Source organism: Bombina bombina, chromosome 3 (assembly GCF_027579735.1).
Source record: "Bombina bombina isolate aBomBom1 chromosome 3, aBomBom1.pri, whole genome shotgun sequence".
Classification (NCBI taxonomy): domain Eukaryota; kingdom Metazoa; phylum Chordata; class Amphibia; order Anura; family Bombinatoridae; genus Bombina; species Bombina bombina.
This window is the reverse complement of record NC_069501.1, coordinates 809,613,901-809,633,148: the sequence shown is the minus strand read 5'-3', so window position 1 is coordinate 809,633,148 and position 19,248 is coordinate 809,613,901. Positions and strand designations below refer to the sequence as shown.

General features: G+C 40.0%; 1 protein-coding gene across 3 annotated transcripts in view; it reads left to right on the top strand.

Moving 5' to 3' along the window:
* PPP2R3B (protein phosphatase 2 regulatory subunit B''beta) overlaps positions 1 to 19,248 on the top strand; it is a 470,846-nt gene that overhangs the window by 74,051 nt on the left and 377,547 nt on the right. Inside the window, exon 1 of one of the 3 annotated variants that reach the window (XM_053707749.1) lies at positions 11,405 to 11,934. The exons of the other annotated variants lie outside the window; for them this stretch is intronic. Coding sequence (XP_053563724.1) covers positions 11,788 to 11,934 — 147 coding nt within the window. The 5' untranslated portion in view covers positions 11,405 to 11,787. Of the gene's footprint in view, positions 1 to 11,404; positions 11,935 to 19,248 lie in introns of those variants that run through there. 3 annotated transcript variants of the gene reach the window in all.

The following is a 19,248-nucleotide window of genomic DNA, read 5'->3' as shown; positions in this document are numbered from 1 at the left end:
TTTTATTTACATCGAGGGGTGGAGAGTCCACCGCCCCCGCCTGTATCTCTGATGGGCGAACCTAAATTTTATATTCTCTTCTGGCACCATTTATACCCTAATGTTTCTCCTACTGTTCCTTGTTCCCTTGGCAGAATGACTGGGGGATGAGGGGGGGAGTGGTGGAGGTATTTAAGCCTTTGGCTGCGGTGTCTTTGCCTCCTCCTGGTGGCCAGGTTCTGAATTCCCACTAGTAATGAATGAAGCCGTGGACTATCCTCCCCTCGATGGAAATAAAATTATCAGGTTAGCATAATTTATGTTTTTATACAAGTTTAAAAATCTGTACCGTTTCATCACCAACTCCTCCCATCCAAAATTTCCTGCTTTTTCAATGTGTGATATACAAAGTGATCAGAAAACAAGGAGATATCCCTTATTACTTAATGCCCATGGTAGAGAAAAGTTCAGCCAACATTTATAGCAACTTTGTGGTTTAACAGCCCGATCCAAACGGCTATATGGGGTACAAGTCAATGATGAACACTTGACATTAATGGTGGCTCACTTATGACTCTTGGCATTGAAAGCAGAGTAAATGAACGCATGAAAGCTCACCTAATAAATGCAGTAATCGAATCCATGAATGAAACTTAGGCTTATTTTATGCAATTGTTCAATTGCCCTAACACAGTTAGTTTGACTTTGCATTCACTTTTTAACGGAGTATATGGGACTTACAATTTTACTGCTGACATTATTTGTAATATAGCAGGTCTGTAATTTTTGATTATCTAGTTTGCTTTGTTTTCTTGGCATCCTTCAAGAGCAGCAGTACACTACATGGAGCTAGCTGCTGATTGATTGGTGGCTGCACATATATTACTCCTTGTCATTGGATCACCCAATTTGTTCATCTAGCTCCCAGTAGTGCATTGCAGTTCCTTCAACAAAGGACACCAAGAGAATTAAGTAAATCTGAATCACAGCTCCTTGTGCTTACATTCAATTTTTTTTTTTCCTGTTTACTAGCAGTGTAAGAAACTAGAAATATCACTGATTTCAAACTTCATAATTTAGGATTGAGTAGTCAAGCTGTTGAAGGGAACATCTTTATGTTTTAGTTATTTACATGGTCTTAGTTATTTACATGGTGGGTCGCAGTAAGTCTGTTCATTTTTAAATTTTAGTGGGCGGTCAACTTTATTTGATGTTGCAACATGTAATTACTTGTATTTTGTATTTTCTTTCATGCGTGGGATAGTGAGTCTTATGTGTAGTAAGCAGATATAATGCCATAAGATATACTATTGCACAAAGACAATATTCCTTTCTGACAAATGTTTCTGCTATAACACAAAAATCATCTTCTTATTGAAGAACCTTTGCTTTAGCTTGATGAATGTCAAGAACTGTGGTGCCGTGGATTCTACCATTCTTGTTCTGGCACCTAAACATGGATATTTAAAGGGACAGTCAAGTCAAAATTTTTACTTTTGATTGAGATAGGGCATGCAGTTTTAAACAACCTACCAATTTACTTTTATCAAATGTTGCTTTATTCTTTTGGTATTCTTTGTTGAAGGCTAAATCTAGCTAGGCTCAAATGCTAATTTCTAAGTCCTTGAAGGGAGCCTCTTATCTCATTGCATTTTGACAGTTTTTCAGTTAGACACTGCTAGTTCATGTGTGCGATATAGAAAACTTTGTACTCCCGCTGAGTTATTTGAGTCAGCATTGATTGGCTAAAATGCAAGGCTCTCAAAAGAACTGAAATAAGGGGCAGTCTGCAGAGGCTTTGATATATGTTAATAAGAGGTTAAAAGTATATTAATATAAGTTACCCATTCCCCTGTTTTGCATAACCAAGAAAGGGATTGTCTATCTTTTTTAAAACCATAAAAAATCTGGAGTAGGCTGTCCCTTTTAATGAATTCATAGATGATCAACTCCTGTCTCTAAGAATTTGTTGCTGAGATCTTGTTGTGCAGACTGTTGCCAAGCAGCACTCTGTGCACCAGCCCTCTTAGGCTGCTCTTGCAGTGGGCACATAACTCTGCTGTGCAGACTGAAAATGCAGATGTGTGACAAGCAATGCTGTGTACACCAACCACGTGACTAGTCTGAATGCATAAGTACTCAGATTAGCCACATCATACTGGGAACTGTAGTCTTCATGCATTGGTTGGAACTACAATGCCATGCAAAAGTAACAGCACACTTGTGGTTCTAAAGGCATGTTATAATCACATGTAGGAGTATGTAACATGTCTACCAACATGCACATTTTTTTTTTTTTTTTTTTATGTAGTGTAGGGACCCCCCCCCCCTTCAACACTGGGCTGTCAACCGCTTCCCTCCCTCCTTCCTTCAGCTCACACTCCGTGCCAACGGAAGAACGTTGCATACAGTGACGCAGACAGTGTCACACTATCGAACAATCAGCGATCTGGCTTCATATGGTAAGGGAGCACTATTAGGTACCTTGAATTAGAAGGGCTCCACTTCATGCTTGATACAGGTTTTTAAACAGATTAGAAAAGACTGCACATTATATATCACTTTAATGGCAAACTGGGAAAAACCTTGATTTGATAACTAGACTGTTTTATAGAAGTATGATCCGGAGTAAAACCACCTAAAACCTCTTTTTTCTTTCTAATGGTGGTTAGAATCCATGAAAATCCTTACTGTTGGGAATTAATCACCTGGACACCAGGAGGAGGCAAAGACACCCTACCGTAAAAACATTAATCTTTCCCACTTCCTGTTCCTTCCCGGTATTTTTTCTTTGCCTAGTCAAGGAGGCAGACGAAGACAGAGGTGCTCTGTTACGTACTTTTGAATTACGTGGATTTTCAACACAATTTCCCTCAATGGATGGTTGCTGGAAGAGAGTACTGGCTGTGCAATGTAAATCTTTTCTTTAGAGTAGTAGTCTCAAGCCTGCCACAGGTGTTGCCTGGACAGTTCCTTCAACCTCCTGCTGCTTGGCCATATAGATGTACTCCCTCAGTATATCCAATGTTTTATGTTACAGCACAGGATGGGATATCTACTGTATTCTTAAGAATAATAGCAGGGTTAGAACAGTGGATGGGATAGTGTCTCAGTAAGTACCTGCATGTGCCCATAGGCTCTTAAGTACATTTATTATATATAGCTTAGCCATATCACAGCACACATTTATAATGGCTGCATGATGATGATTCTCATAGATGGTTTGTGCATGATATAGTACCTTTTAGTCAGTAGACTACAGTTGGAGATCAGACTGCAGAATCGTGGACAATTCCTAATACCTGAATAGTATTCTGAAGTGAGGGGTTGTGCACAGAGGTGATCTGGGGGACGTAATATGCCTATTTGGGTTTGGCTGTTTGGTGATATCTTCTCAGCGTTTAGATCTGTTATCTAGGGATTTCTCCTTTCTTTTACAAGATATGACGAGTCCACGGATTTCATCCTTACTTATGGGATTACGCCTCCTGTTTAGCAGGAAGTGGCAAAGAGCACCACAGCAGAGCTGTATATATAGCTCCTCCCTTCCCTCCCCCTCCAGTCATTCTCTTTGCCTGTGTTAGTGATAGGAAGAGGTAAAGTGAGGTGTTAGTTTAGATTCTTCAATCAAGAAGATTCCTTTGGTCACGCCCACGATGGGAGTTTCTCCAGGAAGCGGCTCGTAAATGCGCGCCTTTTTTCCTTTTACTACGCTCCATGGTAGAAAAGCTCTACGCATATCTACATCGTAGCTGCGTGTAAACACCTGACATATCCGAGAGTGCGTCTGAAATCTTAGTTGCTGGAGGATACGGCTCCTACTCAGAGAAGGTAGGCACCTTAGCAAAGTGTTGCTGAGGCGTTTGCTAGTTTATTTTAGGGTTTTAAGCCTATCTACTGTATTTGCTCAAACAATATAAAAAAGTTAGTTTATTATTTAAAGGGACAGTAGCGGTTTTTGTTTTTTGCATTTTACTAATAAAAATTCAATTCTTTTATAACAAATATTTTGAGGTACCTTCCTCGTTAGACGTTGTTCCGATACCAGACCAAGCTTCTGAGATCATTGCTAACAAGTGGGAGAGACCGGGTATACCTTTTTCCCCATCTCCTATATTTAAACATGTTTTCCATAGCCCACTCTGTTAAGGAGGCTTGGCAAACAGTCCCCAAGGTGGAAGGAGCTGTTTCCACCTTAGCCAAGAGGACTACTATTCCCATAGAGGATAGTTGTGCCTTCAAAAATCCTATGGGCAAAAAATTAGAGGGGTTACTCAAAAAGATGTATGTACACCAGGGCTTGCAATGGCAGCCACCTGTGTGCATTGCTACCATCACTACTGCTGCAACATATTGGTTTGATGCGTTGTCTGACGCTATCAGGACAGAGACTTCCCTGGATGAAATCCAGGATAGGATAAAAGCTCTTAAATTGGCCAATTCCTTTATTACGGAAGCTTCCCTTCAAGTTATCAAACTGGGAGCAAAGATTTCTGGTTTCTCTGTTTTGGCTCGCAGAGCCTTATGGTTAAAACCTTGGTCTGCGGATGTATCCTCTAAGTCTAAGCTATTAGCGATTCCTTACAAGGGGGAAGACCTTGTTTGTGCCTTGCTTGACGGAAATTATCTCTGATATTATGGGAGGTAAGGGCCATCTTCTCCCTCCGGATAAGAGAAACAAACAAAAGGGGACGACCGAGTAATTTTCGTTCCTTTCGAAATTTCAGGGGAAATTCTTCCACTACTGCCTCCAAGCAGGAACAGTCGAAACCTGCATGGAGACCCAATCAGTCTTGGAATAAGGGAAAACAATCCAAGAAGCCTGCTATTGAATCTAAGACAGCATGAAGGGCCTGCCCCCGATCTGGGACCGGAACTTGTAGGGGGCAGACTTTCTTTCTTCGCTCAGGCTTGGGTTCGAGATGTTCAGGATCCCCGGGCTGTAGAAATAGTGTCCCAGGGATACAAACTAGAGTTCAAAAGTTTTCCACACAGAGGCAGGTTTCTGCTTTCAAGATTATCTGTAGACCAGACAAAAAGAGAGGCGTTCTTACACTGTGTAAGAGACCTCTCCAACCTGGGAGTGATAGTTCCTGTTCCAATACAGGAACAGGGTCTGGGATTTTATTCCAATCTGTTTGTGGTTCCCAAAAAAGGGGGAATCTTCAGGCCAATTTTAGATCTCAAGAGTCTAAACAAATTTCTCAGATTACCGTCCTTCAAGATGGAATATATTTGTTCCATTCTCCCTTTGATCCAAGAGGGTCAATTTATGACAACTGTGGATTTAAAGGACGTGTACCTGCATGTTCCCATTCACAGGGATCATCACAAGTTCCTAAGGTTTGCCTTTCTAGACAAACACTTCCAATTCGTGGCTCTTCCCTTCGGTCTGTCCACAGCTCACAGAATTTTCTCAAAGGTTCTGGGATCGCTGTTGGCGGTGCTTCGGTTACGGGGCATTGCAGTGGCGCCCTATCTGGACGACATCGTAGTCCAGGCGCCATCCTTACAACAAGTAAGATCCTACACAGAAATATTATCCTTCCTGCAATCTCACGGATGGAAGGTAAATTTGGAAAACAGTTCCTTGGTCCCAGGGTAACTTTCTTGGGAACCATAATAGATTCCCTGTCAATGAAGATTTTCCTGACAGAAGTCAGGAAATCAAAGATGTTCGATACTTGTCTAGCCCTTCAGTCCACTCCTCGGCCATCAGTGGCTCAGTGCATGGAGGTAATCGGGCTGATGGTAGCGGCAATGGACATCATCCCGTTCGGTTTTATCTCAGACCTCTGCAGTTAAACATGCTCAGGCAATGGAATGGAGATTATGCCGATATGTCTCCTCGAATACTTCTGGAGCAGGAGACTAGGGATTCTCTTCAATGGTGGCTGTCTCTGGATCATCTCTCCCAGGGAACCTGCTTTCGCAGTCCATCTTGAGTGATTGTGACAACAGATGCCAGTCTTCTAGGATGGGGAGCAGTCTGGGGCTCCCTAAAGGCTCTGGGAGTTTGGACTCAGTCAGCGTATGCTCTTCCTATAAACATTCTGGAACTGAGGGCGATCTTCAATGCTCTTCTGGCCTGGCCCCAGTTAGCCTTGGTCCAGTTTATCAGGTTCCAGTCGGACAACATAACTTCACTGGCTTACATCAATCATCAGGGAGGAACGAGGAGTTCCTTAGTGATATGACAGAGGTAACCATAATAATCCAGTGGGCGCGGAAACCCACTCTTGCTGTCTTTTGGCAATCCACATCCCAGGTGTGGACAACTGGGAGGCGGACTTCCTGAGCAGGCAGACCTTTCATCCGGGGGAGGGGGAACTCCATCCGGAAGGGTTTTCCAGTCTGATTCTCAAATGGGGTCAGCTGGAATTGGATCTCATGGCATCTCAGCAGAATGCCAAGCTACCAAGGTACGGGTTGAGGTCCAGAGACCCTGGCGGTACCTTGGACCTTCGGTCTAGCATACTTATTTCCTCCGTTTGCTCTTCTTCCTCGGGTGATTGCCCGAATCAAGCAGGAGAGGGCCTCAGTGATCCTCATTGCACCGGCTTGGCCTCGCAGGATGTGGTATGCAGATCTGGTGGACATGTCATCTCGGCCACCTTGGAGACTTCCGTTGAGGAAGGACCTTCTAATTCAACGGCCCTTCCTTCACCCAAATCTAGTTTCACTGAAGCTGACTGCTTGGAGATTGAACGCTTAATTTTATCCAAGCTGGGCTTTTCAGAATCGGTCATAGAGACCATGATTCCGGCTCGTAAACCTGTAACTAGAAAGATTTACCATAAGATATGGCATAAATATCTCTATTGGTGTGAATCCAAGTGCTACTCCTGGATTAGAGTTAGGATTCCTAGAATTTTGTCCTTTCTCCAAGAGGGTTTGGAGAGAGGATTATCTACAAATTTCTTCCTTATCTATTTTGTTACACTAACGTCTGGCAGATGTTCCAGATGTGCAATCTTTTTGTCAGTCCTTGGTCAGGATCAGGCCTGTGTTCAAGCCATTTACTCCTCCATAGAGTCTTAATTTGGTTCTCAAAGTTCTTCAAGGGGCTCCGTTTGAGCCTATGCATTCCTTATTAGATATTAAGTTTGCTATCTTGGAAAGTTTTATTTCTTGTTGCTATTTCTTCTGCTCGCAGAGTGTCAGAGCTCTCAGCATTGCAGTATGAGTCCCCTTACCTTATTTTTTGTTCGGATAAGGTAGTTTTACGTACTAAATTAGGATTTATTCCTAAAGTTGTTTCTGATCGAACATTAATCAGGAGATTGTTGTTCCTTCTTTGTGTCCTAATCCTACCTCTCAGAAGGAACGGCTTCTGCACAATTTGGACGTGGTTCGTGCCTTAAAGTTTTACCTGCAGGCGACTAAGGATTTTCATCAGTCTTCTGCTTTGTTTGTGGTTTTCTCAGGAAAACGTAGGGGGCAGAAAGCTACGGCTACTTTCTTTTTGGCTGAAGAGTATAATGCGTTTTGCATATGAGACTGCTGGACAGCAACCTCCAGAGAGTTACGGCTCATTCCATGAGGGCTGTTGCTTCCTCATGGGCATTCAAGAATGAAGCTTCTGTGGAACAGATTTGCAAGGCTGCAACTTGGTCCTCTCTTCACACTTTTACTTTAGCTTGGATATTGATTCCCAATAGTAATTAAGATGATCCGTGGACTCATCGTGTCATTAAAAAGAAAAGAAAATTTATGCTTACCTGATAAATGTATTTCTTTTTTTGACACAAGTCCATGGCCCGCCCTGTTTTTGAAAGACAGGTTGTTGGTTATTATAAACTTCAGACGCCTCTGCACCTTGTTACTTCCTTTCTCTCCTTTACTTCGGTTGAATGACTGGGTTGGGAGGTGATATTTAACAGCTTTGCTGTGGTGTTCTTTGCTGCCTCCTGCTGGGCAGAAGTGATATTCCCAATAGTAATTAAGATGATCCGTGGACTCATCGTGTCAAAAAAGAGATTAATTCATCAGGTAAGCATACATTTTTCTTTTTTTATGCTTAAGCTTATATAGTTAATATTAAAACTGACAGGAAATGCATGCATGAGCTCAGCTGATACGCAAGAATCATTTGCTTCGCTATACGAGTTCCCAAAAGTAATTAAGATGATCCGTGGACTCATCGTGTCAAAAAAGAGATTAATTCATCAGGTAAGCATACATTTTTCTTTTTTTATGCTTAAGCTTATATAGTTAATATTAAAACGGACAGGAAATGCATGCATGAGCTCAGCTGATACGCAAGAATCATTTGCTTCGCTATACGAGGACAACTCTCCCATAAGAGGGATAAACCTCCATAAGCACTGAATACCACTGTATTATATATACAACCAATAGAAAAGGTAAACCATTTTAAAAGTATTCTAGATATTTACTTTTTAGATACAGCAATTTAAAAAAATAATAATTAAAAGCAGGCATTAGTAAATTACTTTTTAAAAATCCAGAGCCCTACAACTCCTGTACTAACTGTTTAGTGTTTATCTTTATAGCTGTCTGTAATCCAAATTATTTATTCCCCTTTTTTTTTATGGCTTTTTTCCATGATCCCAAAAAGAGCTAAAATGTAATCTAAATAAGACATACTCTGAAATTATCATAGGTTAGAGCAACATGGAGTAGAGGTCAGGTAAAGGTTATTGAAAGATGTGTAGGAGAGCAGGTGATGTGTGGGAGGTGATGTCCCTTCTCACGATGTGGGCATGGGACAGGCATTTTAGCAGCCTCTTATTTTGATCCTCCATCTCTTCTGGTCAGCTGCTTCATGTTGGTCACTTATATTGAGCCGCAAATCAATGATGTGAAAAGGATGCACAGCTGCAAAAGCACTGTGCTCTCTGTATGGGCAGTAATGCTGCTTGGTGCACAGAAGCTAACCTGTCATCCATTTCTGATACGTCTCCCCCAATCTTATCTAAATAGAGCAGGGGACTTAAACATGCTTACATTAAATTAACTGGAATTTTCTGGTAGAGAGCAATCATTATCTTCCCTTTTTTTACTCAGTGTTTTGTTTAAAATGGTTAAGTAACAATGTGACAGTATCTACAAATCATATACATCACTGAAACGTTGTTGCAGCTTGTCATATTCTCTCTCCCCCCCCCACCCGCTTTTTGTAAAGTTTTGTGGCTTTCTGTATATAAATATTAGACTAGGTTTTTATTAAAGTGATTGTAAAGTTGAATGATTTAAAGCCCAGTATTTAAAAATACTATTAAAAACATTGGCACTTTAAGTCATTAAACTTTACAATTACGCTTCTTTTTTAAAATACCTTTTTTGTTATGGTAAACTTACCGCCGATCCTCCGCCTGCATCTCCTTCAGTATTTAGCATATTGATGACTATCCAGGTTCCTCCAATCGTTGTGTGCCTCATGAGTTGGACGCCAAATGGGGCACACAACAATTGAAGGAAGCCAGATTCGTCATCTATCTGCTCAATACTGAAGAAGATGCATGCGGCGGATCGTTGGTTTGTTTACATTATCAAGAAGGTATGTATTTTTAAAAAGAAGCGTAAAATTATTTTAAAAGGTTAAATCGTTCATATTGCAATTATTTCCATTAAGTATCACCCACTGCTTAGTACTCTTATTACAGCAATGAAACAGACTTTTATATTTCTTTGAATTATGTGTTTAACTTTTCTGTGAGGGTTAAAGTGCCACTCAGGAGTTTCAGAGTACTGCTGGTTCTGAAAGCAAACTGCCTACGCAAATCAGCACTAGTAGTTGCACATCAGGGTTGTGCTACTTACTCTGATTGGGTCAGTGGCAGTTTCTGCGGCTTCCAAAGTAGTGTGGGGCTTTTTTGAGGGGATATAAAAACTCAACTTTTTTTTTTCTTCTTCAAAGCATGCAGTTTGAAACCACTTTTTCCATTTTTTATTTTATTTGCCTTGTTCTATTGGTGTCCTTTGCTGAAAAGAATACCTAGGTAGGCCAGGAGCAACAATGCACTACTGGAAGCTAGCTGCTGATTGGTTTCTCCACAAGACTCTTGTCATTGGGTGACCCAATGTTTTCAGTTAGCTACCAGTAGTGCAATACTGATCCTTCACCAAAACATACCAAGAGAATAAAGCAAATTTGATAATATAATTAAATTAGAGCATACACTTAAATAATTTCTGTATAAATCATGAAATTGTTTTCATGCCCCTTTGAAATTAAATGCTCTATTTAAAAAGGAAAAGTTAAACCCTGACCGCATAATGCACTCACTTGTAATGTCAAGCCATGTTCCCAGGATACAAAGCCTAAAAATGTAAAAGACCAAATACTTGAAAATCCTGCAACCAATCGCATTTGAAGTGTAGGTTTAATAATTGGATAATCTGGATCCATTGCTTGAGCCTACATCTGCAGTTTTTCTGTCTCACTCCATCCCCAGGAGAGAAGGCTTCAATCTATTGTTTTGGTAGTTGTTCCTGACCAACCATTGCTCCTATCCACTGGTCACATGTTCCTACCTGAACATTCCAAAAAATGTCTTAGAGCAAATAAAGGGGAAATGTAGGCCGTAACAGCTGCACCTTAGGCTCCATTGGAATCCTTAAACTTAAAGGAACAGAAAAGCCAAAATTAAACTTTCATGATTCAGAGCACAACATTTTAAAATGCAAAAAGTCAGTGAAATATAGTAAATCTGCTATTATCAAAATGTGAATAATCCTTTTTATATGCATACTTCCTACTGAGCATGTGCAATAGCTCACGTTATATAACTAATTGCATGTTATTGGCTGAGCCCGATATCTAACTACTCATTTTAAATTTTTTACTAAAAGCTATTGCATTCTCGTCTTATGCAAGCTTATGTGAACTTGCTGGTTTGGGCTTATGCATAAAAACATAGTGTAGGCGCAGTACATGAACATGGTCAGGTGCAATACCAGCACTGATGGAGTTATTTTATAGTAATATAATCAATTATTTTGAAGCTGTATGTGTGTAGGGCCGGCCGGTTTACACATCTAATTACACCCTTAAAGCAGAAATTTCAGATCATGGTGTATTTTTTTTTTTTTGATAACTCTTTGATTTTACTGTATAGTGTTTGCTTTTTACAAGACTTTCCCTGGAACCTTAGTAAATCAGAAGTGCATATTAAAGGTTCTGATTTGTTAAAGTGCTTGGGAGTATTGCCTTACTTGTTTAGTAATTTCATAATGTGTGCTCCCATATACACACATATGTTGGTGTATAAAATGTTAGTTTTTGTGGTGTTTCTAGTACAATACAGACCTGGACTTCCATGATTATACATCTGTCCCTCTTGTTTATCAGTTGCCACATATTTGCTAGTGTGATTGAGGCCACTTTCAAGGGAAGAGGAATGTAAACGTAGCAGAGTGGCTTTAGCTTGTGCCGGGCATGTTAATGACACTGTCCTTCCTACAGCTTTTCACAGACTGGAATGATAGCATGAAATTGTAGCTTTTCCCTTTTGCTTTTTAGTGTTGTACACAGTTTTATGCATAGTGCCCCTTATCCCACTTTGCTGTAGAAGCTTGCTTTGCACTGTTGTCTTCATTCTGTTCATGCTACTAAGCCTCCGGAATGTCTTTTGCAAAGGGCAAGCCCCCTCAGTGACTCTGCAAGCACTGTCTTTCTAGTTATAGAGACGTTCCTCTCAATGTATGGGACAAGAGGCTTTAGTTGTGCTGCCTGTCTGCCAACTGCAAGTGAGAAGAACTGCTGCTTTGTACTACTTAAAGCAGACTATTTTCTGGGGGAACTTCTAAGTAGTGGGCCCTTTTAAACAGAAGATATCTTATATGAAATCTGGAAATATGAGGATAAAAGAGATATCCCTGCGGCAAGACCCAGATCTTCGAAAGGAACTGGCATTATTAGCCCGAGGATGTGATTTTGTCTTACCTTCAAGATTCAAAAAAAGACTCAAGGCGTTTCAGCAGATTGAGGTTAGCTTATTTTGTATTAGGTTTTTTTTTTGTGTTTTTTTGTGCTTTCTAAAGGAGTTCTTTGGTTTGGTTTTTCAATACAAAGCTGTGAAAGAACTTTGCATTTAAACAGAAATAAACAAAAAAATCAAGACTTAACAGCACTAAGAAAATTGCATTTTTAGCTATTTTTTATATTTCCATTATGATGAACTAACAGTCAGTTTGTATTTTTTTTTTTTTATTTGACTTTTAATTTTGGTGCCCAAAATTTTATATCCAAAATGATTGTTAGTTTTTAGCATTATACATCACAAACAAAAAACCCTTTTAAATAAAAAATGTATACAATATCCCATTTCTCTACTTGGACTTAGAAGCTTTAAAAGAAAGCATCCTGCTGTCAATGCATTTTTTTTATATTGTAATTTTTGTTTTGTTGTTTTAAGAGCAGTTGTATTATTCCAAAATGTAATATAAAAGAAATTGAATAAAATAAGTCTTGGTAAAGTATTGCCTTTACTTTTGCCTTGTGCTTCCTGTAATCTTTTTTGCTTTGATAGTTAAACTGGAGTTTTATCTCTTCCACTGCTTTTTCTTGAAATGGTGCAGGATAACCCCCCATGTTAAAGCTGACCAAATGTTGTGATCAGAGCAAACATAGCATACTTTATGGTCAAGTGTGCATTTAAAATGCAGTAATACAAAAAAGCATGCTTCTAATAATGGCATTTCATTGGGTTGTACTGATGCAAAATTACTATTCATTCCTTATCAGGGACTGTCTGCGGTGTATAGAGAATATGACCCTTCTTAATTTGTTTTTACTATTAACCTTGTTTTCCACAAAAAAAATTGCAAGCTGGTGGCATTATGAAGTAACCGTGTGGGGGCAGTGTAATACTTTGTAAAATTATGAAATTAACTTGTGCCATGGATAGCAAACATTTAAAAAAAATTAACAAATGTATTTAATAACCTCTCCATTGGAAGGCAAAAAGTAGCCAATGTCTGCTTAAATATTACCGCGGTGGTCAGTAAAATCATCCGGGTGGTGCCATTAAAAGGTCATGGAAACATCATGAGGGATTGTTCCGCGACAATCAAATAGGTCTCCATTTGCCTAAACCACTGCTACAAATTATTTATTTACTTTAGCTAGTGCTACAAAATAGCTTATGTATCTTTGTTATTGAATATTACACCCCCCCCCCCCTTTCTCTTTTTTTTTTTTTTTTTTTTTTTTTTTTTTTTTCTTCCTTTTCAGTGACATAAGACTGTTGGCTAATTTTTTATATTTTGTCTGGGATTTTACTTCTGCTATTTTTTTTTTCTTCTTCGCCCCAGACAGGCTTTCATGTATACTGCATACTTAAATATGCATCAGCTTGTGTGATCCATAACATTGTATGTATTTTTTGTTTGTGCTGACAGACGTGTCAAATCAAGTAACACTTGGGGGGGGAGAGGCGCAAAGTATTTATGCAGCCTTTAATAATAGCCCACATTATGATAAAGTGTAGGCATGTTTGTTTTCTTATTTTTAATGTGTTGTTTTAAACTTTGTTACAGTGTGCCTTGATAGTCTTTAAATCCAACCACAATCTTGGTTTTACATGCTTTTATGTATGTAAATTTTATTAACCTTGGTTAAAAAAAGTCACTAACTGTATATTCCAAGGTTTTGTCGGTCTTTGCATGCCTGCAGTGTTAATGACAAATGAGTCTGGGGATTACGTATAGTGTCAGCTGTCTAAAGTCTGTGCTGCCTTTTGTGTTTATCTATAAATGTATTTAAAGTGGATTGGATGTTCTATAGAAAATTGCCATTTACCATAGAACTCAAATTTTATATAGGATTTTTGTTTAATCTGTGCACAGGGACCATTTGGGTATTTTAAAAGAAAATTATTGTATTCTGTTTCACCCTCATTTTAAAGCCACTGTGAGGGTAAGCTGTTTGTGACTGTCTTCCACTAATGCAGTCTCCCAGTTTGCAATTTAATTTTGGTGTCTGACCGAGAATTCCTTTAATTTTCTTCCCCTTCCTGTAAAGACCACAAGTAAAAAAAAAAATAATAAAAAAATGCATGTCTTTGACTTAGCTACTACTTGTTAGAAAGTGGCACTGCATTTTATTATAGACATCAGCACACTGCATGGAATATTCTACGTTTCAGGGATATGTATGATCAGTCTGTAGATCTTGGCTCAGAGATGGGTAAAGTGTGTCACTCAACAGGCTGTGCAGCCCCAGATTTACAAAAGGATCACACACACAATTTTTAAACCTAATTTTGCACTGTGGCATTCTTAGAGTTGACTTTCAACATCTAAATTTTTTTTTATTTTTTTACATCATGCTTGCATTTGCAAAATAAAATTGAGAATTAACCACAGGTTTTATGATTTATTTATTTTTTTGTGCCGATGGCCTGCTAAGCATATAGCTGGTATAAGTGTTTGTGTTTGCAACCGCTACCTTCACACAAACACTTATACTAGAATGTTGGTGATTGTTGTTCTGTCACTTTAAATATTCTGTGCATCCAGAATGCAGAAGAGTCGGAACCAGCAGGCAGCTGCCAAGCTGGCTGTAGCATTTCTTAAAGGGACAGTCTAGTATAAATTAAACTTTCATTATTCAGATAGGACTTTTAATTTTAATCAACTTTCCAATTCACTTTAATCATCAAATTTGCTTTTTTCTCTTGGTATTCTTAGTTTAAACTAAACCTAGGTAGGCTCATATGCTAATTTCTAAGCCTTTGAGGGCTGCCTCTTATCACAGGCTTTTTAAATCTCTTTTCAACACAAAGAGACAGAAAGTACACGTGGGCTATATAGATAACACTGTGTTCAGGCACAGGGGGTTATTTAAGATCTAGCACAACACAATGCTAAATGCAAGACAATAGAGAATAAACAGTCACAGTCATGTGATCAGAGGGCTGGAAGAAGGTTCCTAGATACAAGATAATCACAGAGGTAAAAATTGTATCAGTAAATACAGTAAATTTGCATAATCAACAAATACATGATGATTACTAGACAATGCGATAGCACTTAGTCTGAACTTCAAATGAGTAGTAGATGGTTTTTCTGACAATTTTCAAAGTTATGTCTTATGTTATTTCTACTCCCCCTGTATCATGTGACAGCCATCAGCCAATCACAAATGCATATACGTATATTCTGTGAATTCTTGCACATGCTCAGTAGGAGATGGTGTGTCAAAGTGTAAATATAAAGACTGTGCACATTTTGTTAATAGAAGTAAATTGGAAAGTTGTTTAAAATCGCATGCTCTATCTGAATCATGAAAGTTTAATTTGACTTGCGTGTCCCTTTAAGTTAAGAGGCTGCAGGTAGCGGATCTGATCTCAGATCTGATGTGGATGAGGCAGTCAAGAGGGTTGTAGGTATCTGCTCTGTGAACTAATCATAGCCCAATTACCATCAGGTCATCTGTTGGTCATCAAGTATTTTCTCCTGTTAAGTGTAGTCAGTCCACGGGTCATCCATTACTTATGGGATTATATCTCCTCCCTAACAGGAAGTGCAAGAGGATCACCCAAGCAGAGCTGCTATATAGCTCCTCCCCTCTACGTCATACCCAGTCATTCTCTTGCACCTAACTAATAGATAGGACGTGTGAGAGGACTGTGGTTATTAAAATTAGTTTTATATCTTCAATCAAAAGTTTATTTTAAACAGCACCGGAGTGTGTTGTTTTTTCTCAGGCAGCATTAGAAGAAGAATCTACCTGAGTTTGTGTATGATCTTAGCGGTCGTAACTAAGATCCATTTGCTGTTCTCGGCCATTCTGAGGAGTGAGGTAACTTCAGAACAGGGGACAGCGGGCAGGGTTCACCTGCAAGGAGGTATGTTGCAGTATATTATTTTCTAAGGAATGGAATTGACTGAGAAAATACTGCTAATACCCATATAATGTAAGTGCAGCCTTAAATGCGGTAGTAGCGACTGGTATCAGGCTGATATGTATGTATGTTTACACTGAGGTATTTCTGGGGACTGGAACTTCACTAAGAAAATACTGTATACATTTAACTTATATTTGAGCCCCCACTGCAGTGAAAGCGACTAGCAGCAGGCTTATTAATATCATTTCATAATTTTATTTTTAAAACGTTTACTGGCATGTTAATCGTTTTTCTCTGAGGTACTTGGTGATAAAACTTTTTGGGCATTATTTTTCCACATGGCTGTCGTTTATTTATGAATAAAATCAGTTTACTGAGCTTCCCCACTGTTATAATATGAGTGGGAGGGGCCTATTTTGGCGCTTTATTGCGCAGTAAGAATTCAGTCAGTCTTCCTATTTCTTCCTCCATGATCCAGGACGTCTCTACAGAGCCCAGGGGTCTCCAAAACTAGTTTTGAGGGAGGTAATCACTCACAGCAGACCTGTGAGACTGTGCTTTTGACTGTGATAAAAAGTTTATATTCTGTTATCCGTTTTTTGGGTATTAAGGGGTTAATCATCCATTTGCTGGTGGGTGCAATCCTTTGCTAACTTAATGCATTTACTGTGAAAATTTGGTTGCTATAACTAATTTGGTTCATTGTTATTTCAACTGTGACAGTTTATTTGTGCTTCTTAAAGGCACAGTAACGTTTTTTTATATTGCTTGTAAATTTATTTCAAAAGTATTTTCCAAGCTTGCTAGTTTCATTGCTAGTTTGTTAAACATGTCTGACACAGAGGAAACTCTTTGTGCAATATGTTTAAAGGCCAATGTGGAGCCCAATAGAAATTTGTGTACTAATTGCATTGATGGTACTTTAAATAAAAGCCAATCTGTACATGTAAAGAAAATTTCACCAGACAACGAGGGGGAAGTTATGCCGACTAACTCTCCTCACGTGTCAGTACCTTCGTCTCCCGCTCAGGAGGTGCGTGATATTGTGGCGCCAAGTGCATCAGGGCGGCCCATACAAATCACTTTGCAAGACATGGCTAATGTTATGACTGAAGTATTATCTAAATTGCCAGAATTTAGGGGTAAACGCGACCACTCTGGGGTGAGAACAGAGTGCGCTGATAATGTTAGAGCCATGTCTGATACTGCGTCACAATTTGCAGAACATGAGGACGGAGAGCTTCATTCTGTGGGTGACGGATCTGATCCAAGTAAACTGGACTCAGACATTTTAAATTTTAAATTTAAGCTTGAGAACCTCCGTGTATTGCTAGGGGAGGTATTGGCGGCTCTGAATGATTGTAACACGGTTGCAATTCCAGAGAAAATGTGTAGGCTGGATAAATATTTTGCGGTACCGACGTGTACTGACGTTTTTCCTATTCCTAAAAGGCTTACAGAAATTGTTAACAAGGAGTGGGATAGACCTGGTGTGCCCTTTTCTCCCCCTCCTATATTTAGAAAAATGTTTCCAATAGACGCCACCACACGGGACTTATGGCAGACGGTCCCTAAGGTGGAGGGAGCAGTTTCTACTCTGGCTAAGCGCACCACTATCCCGGTGGAGGATAGCTGTGCTTTTTCAGATCCAATGGATAAAAAGTTAGAGGGTTACCTTAAGAAAATGTTTGTTCAACAAGGTTTTATATTACAACCCCTTGCATGCATTGCGCCTGTCACGGCTGCGGCGGCATTCTGGTTTGAGTCTCTGGAAGAGACCATTAGCTCAGCCACATTGGATGAGATTACAGACAAGCTTAGAGTCCTTAAGCTAGCTAATTCATTTATTTCCGATGCCGTAGTACACTTAATTAAACTTACGGCTAAGAATTCCGGATTCGCCATTCAAGCGCGCAGAGCGCTGTGGCTTAAATCCTGGTCAGCCGATGTGACTTCTAAATCTAAATTGCTTAACATACCTTTCAAAGGGCAGACATTATTCGGGCCCGGTTTGAAAGAAATTATCGCTGACATTACTGGCGGTAAGGGCCATGCCCTGCCTCAAGACAGAGCCAAACCAAGGGCTAGACAGTCTAATTTTCGTGCCTTTCGTAACTTCAAGGCAGGAGCAGCATCAACTTCCTCTGCTCCAAAACAGGAAGGAACTGTTGCTCGCTACAGACAGGGCTGGAAACCTAACCAGTCCTGGAACAAGGGCAAGCAGGCCAGAAAACCTGCTGCTGCCCCTAAGACAGCATGAAGTGAGGGCCCCCGATCCCGAAACGGATCTAGTGGGGGGCAGACTTTCTCTCTTCGCCCAGGCTTGGGCAAGAGATGTCCAGGATCCCTGGGCGTTAGAGATCATATCTCAGGGATATCTTCTGGACTTCAAAGCTTCTCCTCCAAAAGGGAGATTTCATCTTTCAAGGTTGTCAGCAAACCAGATAAAGAGAGAAGCGTTTCTACGCTGTGTACAAGACCTTTTACTAATGGGAGTGATCCATCCAGTTCCGCTGTCGGAACACGGACAAGGGTTTTACTCAAATCTGTTTGTGGTTCCCAAAAAAGAGGGAACATTCAGACCAATTTTGGACTTAAAGATCCTAAACAAATTCCTAAGAGTTCCATCGTTCAAAATGGAAACTATTCGGACAATCTTACCTATGATCCAAAGGGGTCAATACATGACCACAGTGGATTTAAAGGATGCCTACCTTCACATACCGATTCACAAGGATCATTATCGGTACCTAAGGTTTGCCTTCCTAAACAGGCATTACCAGTTTGTAGCTCTTCCCTTCGGGTTAGCCACGGCTCCAAGAATCTTTACAAAGGTTCTGGGCTCTCTTCTGGCGGTACTAAGACCGCGAGGAATTTCGGTAGCTCCGTACCTAGACGACATTCTGATACAAGCGTCAAGTTTCCAGACTGCCAAGTCTCATACAGAGTTGGTTCTGGCATTTCTAAGGTCGCATGGGTGGAAGGTGAACGTAGAAAAGAGTTCTCTATTGCCACTCACAAGAGTTCCCTTCTTGGGGACTCTTATAGATTCTGTAGAAATGAAAATTTACCTGACAGAAGACAGGTTAACAAAACTTCTAAATGCTTGCCGTGTCCTTCATTCCATTCAACATCCGTCAGTGGCTCAATGCATGGAGGTAATCGGCTTAATGGTAGCGGCAATGGACATAGTACCTTTTGCACGCCTGCATCTCAGACCACTACAATTGTGCATGCTAAGTCAGTGGAATGGGGATTACTCAGATTTGTCCCCTATGCTTAATCTGGATCAAGAGACCAGAGATTCTCTTCTATGGTGGCTTTCTCGGCCACATCTGTCCAGGGGGATGCCCTTCAGCAGGCCAGATTGGACAATTGTAACAACAGACGCCAGGTTGGGGCGCTGTCTGGAATTCCCTGAAGGCTCAGGGATCATGGACTCAGGAGGAGA